Here is a 5,853-nt window from a genome sequence, read left to right as displayed (position 1 = left end):
GCTGGTACAGGACCGGACCTGAGCAGTGGATAGCGGCCGGCCGCGCACTCGGCGTCGAAGGAGCTAGCGGGGACACGGGCCGAGACCCAGTAGGCGCTGGATCTGATAAAATCAGAGAGAAACAAAAAAGGCTCCGTTTAAACACAGGTTTAGGATTTGATCCCTGGATGCAGAGTTAGATTACCAAGAAGGCGAAAGGCTGAAAATTATCTGAAAAGTTTTCGGGGAGAGAAAAAAAAAATCTATTCGTTATCTTCTTCACTCGTTGTCTTGTGCTCTTCGCCCCTCGATTCTACCTCGTCACCGCAACCATTGTCCGCTATGCCGCCGCCGCCGCCGCCGCCGCAGCGTCCAGTCCCCTCACGCGTTGGCCGCGCCAACCTATTCTCCGCTCCTCCCTCTCCCTCCCCAACCGCCGCGACCCCAAGAGCCGCTCCGTCCCTCTCCCTCCTCGCCGCCGCCACCCCGAGAACCAGAATCAGCAACCTTCCCACGAACAAGACTCAATGCCGGCTCCCAGGACCACGGGTACCAATCCCGCCTTCCGAGCACACCACCTTCGTACCTCCTACCGCAAGCCCGTGCCCCCCGCCGCGGCCGTCGGCCAGGGAGAGGCCCTGCTCGCAGCCGACTCCACCGACGCTGCCGCAGGGCGTTCCGTCGTCGTCGGTCCATCCGGTGTCACCTTTCGTCTCCCCGGCGCGCCCTTCGACTTTCAGTTCAGCTACTCGGAGACGCCCCGCGCTGCGCCGCTGGCCATCCGGGAGCCCCCGTTCCTGCCCTTCGCGCCGCCCACCATGCCACGGCCGTGGACCGGAAAGGCGCCTCTGCTAACCAAGGACGAGAAGGCACGGCGAAGGGGCGTACGGCTCCACACGCCGCTCGGCCAGGAGCCACCTCGAACGGTGAGCGCTCACGGGATCATGATGGAGGTTAGGGGCAGGAGGCAGCGGGACTTCGCCAGGGTGAGCCCCGGCGACGGCAGGAGCCGGGAGGAGGTTCTAGGGGAGCCGCTCACCTCCGACGAGGTGCGCGACCTCATCAAGCCTCATATGTCACATAACCGGCAACTCAATATTGGTAATTTTTTACTGCTACACTGTATTTCTCAAGAATTAATAACTTGATATTGGCTGTTGCTATTGGTTCAGACTTCAGATTAAAGGGGGCATATATGTACATTTCTAGGTTCTCATGTTTCATCTACCAATAACACTTTTGGCTGTTGGTTTTAAATTTTGTGAAAGTAGAAGTATCTTATATGGTGATGCCCATAAATTGCACAAATGGATAGCTGTGCATTTTGCCAGTGCCTACATTGAGTAGGCGTAGCTTTTGCAAAATGACTCCAACCCACCTGAACCCAACAATTAACTAGAAATATTTTCTTCTATTTTTGGTTGAAAATTTGGCGCACTGCTTTAGAGTATTGCTAGAGATCCTCTACAATTTTGATAAAATGAAATAACGTACTAGTAACCCTTTCTGCACTCTATTTGCAGCACCAGTTAACACAGATAGAATGTGAGGTTTGCCATTGTTATCCTACTTTATTTTCCCCGAAGACCATGAAAAATGGAGTTTAATAAATCACTATATCTCACTGGCATGTGGTTACTTGGAGTCACATGTCAATGACACATGAAGTGACATTTTCTATTATGCCATTCTTCGGAGTGGTATGTATCTAAAAATTCTTAAAGCTTGTCGTATTACTGTTGCTTGCACATTATGGATCAATGTTGTTATTCAGAATGGAATCTGGGTAACAAATTAGATAAGAATGGCTATGATTCCAAGAGTACTCTGGACTAAGGTTGAACTCGGCATAGCAAAAGCTTGTTGTGGCAACCACTGGATAAGTTTGATTTGAGTTATGGTAGAGACAACATTAGGACACTTGAAGCATAGCCCAAGTTTAAGTTTTCCTTGGTAGGTTTGTCTAGACCTAGACTTTCTTATATGAGTCTAGAGCTAATACTGCATTTTCTGATTAATTTCCTGTAGGAAGGGATGGATTGACCCACAACATGTTGGAAATGATACATTGCCACTGGAGGCGGCAGGAAATCTGCAAAGTAAGATGCCGAGGAGTACCGACCGTTGATATGAAAAACCTTTGTCATCACCTTGAGGTATGCTATTTATACTATTGAATTGTACTTATGTGCATGTGTTGATGCAACTCTCTGGAATTTCTTCACATAAGTTAGGAGTTGGTGTCTCAGGAGAACTCGTAGGCAGGCATTTGGGTTTCGTAGCAACTTGTGAATAGGACCTCCACTGCCACATATGCATGCTTGCGCATCTTTCGCAATACAAGCATCTGAACTTATTATGCACATGATAACTATATAATATCTGCATTTGCAGGAAAAATCAGGTGGAAAAGTCATAAAACGAGTAGGTGGCGTTGTTTTCTTGTACCGTGGAAGAAATTACGACCCACGCACGCGTCCTCGTTATCCATTAATGCTTTGGAAGCCAGCCACTCCTGTTTATCCAAAACTCATCCAGCAAGCTCCAGAAGGGCTTACAAGTGAAGAAGCAGCTGAAATGAGAAGGAGAGGACAAATTCTACTGCCAATTTTGAAGTTAGGTATGATTCTGTAAGCTGCACAATTGTTCATGGTTCCTTCAACAGTTGAACTGAGGCCAATCCTGGAATCTGGTGTAAAAACCAATCAATTTCCACTTTTCCTTAACCATCTATTCTTTAGTTTTCTATTTTTTTTGTGTTTTCAAGTTTTACATGTTTCCAACAGATTGAATAAACAATTGTGCACATACCTATTTGTCTGGCCGAAATGGTGAAAAGTTCTTTTTTTTTTTTGTTTTGAAAAAAAGAAAGTATGCATCAGTTCCAGTCATACACACACACAAAGCAAAGCAGTACATAACTGCCAACTGGTTCTGGGTAAGTGCCAGTTCCAGCTGGAACCTGAACCCTTTTATTAACAATTCACATTACCATTTAAGCTTAACTAATAAATCTCTTGGATCCAGAACTAATTTTCAAGGAGGCGCCTTTAGTCCATGGTTCTACATTTGTCCTTAACTATGTATTTGCTCGTGAGGTTTTATGCCTAAGATATCAGATTATATATATGCTGCTATTGCTATGGTTTGTATCCTGGCTCTCCACTGTATCATCTAGGTAACTTGTTCTATATATACAGAAGTTACTAGCTGTAAACAAGACTGTAGATGTTATGTGTTTCTTCATATGTCTTGAGTCTTGACCTGGACATGGAAATAAACAAGTGCATTTGTATTCCTTGATTTTGCAGCAAAAAATGGGATATATATCAATCTTGTAAAGGATGTTCGGGATGCTTTTGAGGGAAATGATCTGGTGAAGATTGACTGCGAGGGTTTGGAACCAAGTGACTACAAAAAAATTGGAGCAAAACTGAAGGTTCTCATCCCCCCATAGCTATTATGTTTCCATGTCATTACAGACGATGGAAATATATCATGTGTATACTTTATTATTCCCTAAACTAAAATTCTGTGGTTCTCTATATGCAGGATCTTGTTCCTTGTGTTCTTCTGTCATTTGACAATGAGCAGTTATTAATCTACAGAGGCAAAGAATGGAAATCCAGATATCTGAAGCCTCTAACTCTCATTCCAAAAGTTCAAAAGAATAATCTTGGAGTGTCATCTGCTTCGAGCTCAGGTGTGTATCTCTATTTTTCACTCAAGGGAGCAGTAAATGTGGAAACAGTTATTTTTACATCAATACAACGGTGCAAGTTTGGTCCCCTTGCTTAAAACCCAATCTCATTGTCAAGGAATTGTAGAACTGTATGTTCTAGCCAATGCAACCAAAAGACCGATCTGATGGCAGAGACTAGGCTATTGTGAAGTGTATAAGTGAATTGTAACTTTCCATCAGTTCGGACTTTTGGTTGTGTTGGCTAGTGCATGAAGCTTGACATGGTATAAGAGCCCAGGGTCTCGAGTTCTTGTCCTGGCTTTCACAATTTATCCTAAAATTGTTGTTGACCCCCTCTTTGTCCGCGTATATACTCATTCATACGTGTGCTCATCTTGTATTCACGTGTTGACTTTCTCTTCTCCCGTCACACGTGAGAGGGGGTGTTGTGTAGTGTATAAGTGAATTGTACTAGCCCTTTCCATCAGTTTGGACTTTTGGTTGCGTTGGCTAGTGCATGAAGCTTGACATAGGCAATACATTTACTTCAACACTCCCCCTCACGTGTGTCTCCCTCAGGCCTAAACATGGACCGAAAGTAGGCTGCAATATTTTTATTTTATATTGCGCCAGTTGGGTCTTGAACTCAAGACCTCTTTGCTCCGATACCATGTAGAACTGTATGCTCTAGCCAATGCAACCAAAAGACCGATCTGATGGAAGAGACAAGGCAATTTGCGCGTCTACTTTTATCTACGGGTGTGACTATTTCTCAGATGATGTCATCAAAGTTCAGTTGCAACATGAGTGTTGCAACTCATGACTAGCACACAAATCACGATGCAAATCGAATGGTGTAAGACTTGACTGAGCACAAAGTTCGTTCTCAACTAGCTGAGAACTAGCAAATGATCTTTATTTACTATTTCCATTTTGCATACCTTTTCAAGTGATCAATCGGATGCTTATAATATGTACATCTACTGTTTATTCAACTTTACAGTGAGGCGTCGATGTGTTAAATGGATAAAATCATGCATGATGTCACTTGAATATGATTGCTTTCTCGAGCCTTTTGTATTTTGTAAACACCTTTGTACTCTCTTTCTGAACATAATAAAGACAACTTGTTTTTTATGCAGATGAATCGACTGATGCTAGCGATAATGTGGCAATACGAGAAGTATTGAGACCCAAAATGTTTAAACTGTGGAAGCGTGCAATCGAGTCATCCATAGCGTTGTCGCTAGATGAAGACGAAGTCAATGCACTTACGCCTGACATACTTCTTGCAAGGGTTGAGGAGTTCAGTATCACATGTCAGGCTGTGGAGCATTCATTTCCAGCTTTGCTTGTGACCAATGGCGGGGACAGCACTGAAGTTCTAAATGAGTCTGACGACGAGTCTGAAGATAAAATAATTAGACGCCGAGAGATTCAGTCAGACCAATCACCTGTTGCCAGCGAGGATGATCACTTTGAATATGACATGCTCGAGCGTTTGGAGTCATCGGCACCACTGGGATCATTACCGATCGATGCCGTCTTAGAGCAGTTGAACAAAGAGTAAACATACAATCATGAAACTGAGAGTTTAGGCTAATGAAGCTGATGAGGTATTGGGCGATAATCAGAACGCACTCGGCTGGTGTGCTTGCATTGTACTCCATTTTTGGCCTTCCTCCAAACTGTTGTCTGAACGACTGTAATGTCTGAGTATTGGAGCCTTGGAAGATTGTCAGCAATGTGCTACGGTGCACCATGCTAAGAGACTGCATGTAGTCAGCAATTGCACCTTCTATGTAAAGAAAAAATATCCATACCCAGGACCAATATACAGAGAGGTAAATAGCTTGTGCATGTTATTCTGGTTACCCTAGGTGCTCCTATTTTAAAAATTTCCAGTAACTCTATTTGTTTTCGTAAAGGAGGATGATCCCCGGCCTCATACAACCATCAGTAATTCCTTATTCGATACATCCTATAAAAAGAATTCCTTTTTGGCCACACAAAAACCATATAGTTTCAGGTGTATCCGGACAATAGAAAATTTGACTTGGTTCTGGGTTTTCCTCAGTTGATTTTAGGTTTTGTATGTTTTGAACATTGGCACTCTTAAATATTCTGATACTAACATTGACCCAGTCACAAAACGGGCTTTATTAAATTTATGTGGAAATTTGTGTTATTCC

At 43.6% G+C, this 5,853-nt stretch overlaps 1 protein-coding gene across 1 annotated transcript; it reads left to right on the top strand.

Moving 5' to 3' along the window:
- The first annotated feature begins 392 nt into the window (after positions 1–392).
- Positions 393–5,582, top strand: LOC124665229 (CRS2-associated factor 2, chloroplastic-like). Its single transcript, XM_047202650.1, has 6 exons — positions 393–1,080; positions 2,008–2,135; positions 2,374–2,599; positions 3,291–3,418; positions 3,532–3,682; positions 4,804–5,582. The coding sequence occupies exons 1-6, from the start codon at positions 507–509 to the stop codon at positions 5,229–5,231; spliced, it is 1,635 nt and encodes a 544-aa protein (XP_047058606.1). The 5' UTR covers positions 393–506; the 3' UTR covers positions 5,232–5,582.
- The last annotated feature ends 271 nt before the right edge of the window (positions 5,583–5,853 follow it).

The sequence above is a fragment of the Lolium rigidum genome, chromosome 6 (assembly GCF_022539505.1).
Source record: "Lolium rigidum isolate FL_2022 chromosome 6, APGP_CSIRO_Lrig_0.1, whole genome shotgun sequence".
Taxonomy (NCBI): Eukaryota; Viridiplantae; Streptophyta; class Magnoliopsida; order Poales; family Poaceae; genus Lolium; species Lolium rigidum.
The sequence above is the reverse complement of the archived record's forward strand: the minus strand, read 5'-3'. Positions and strand labels throughout refer to the sequence as shown.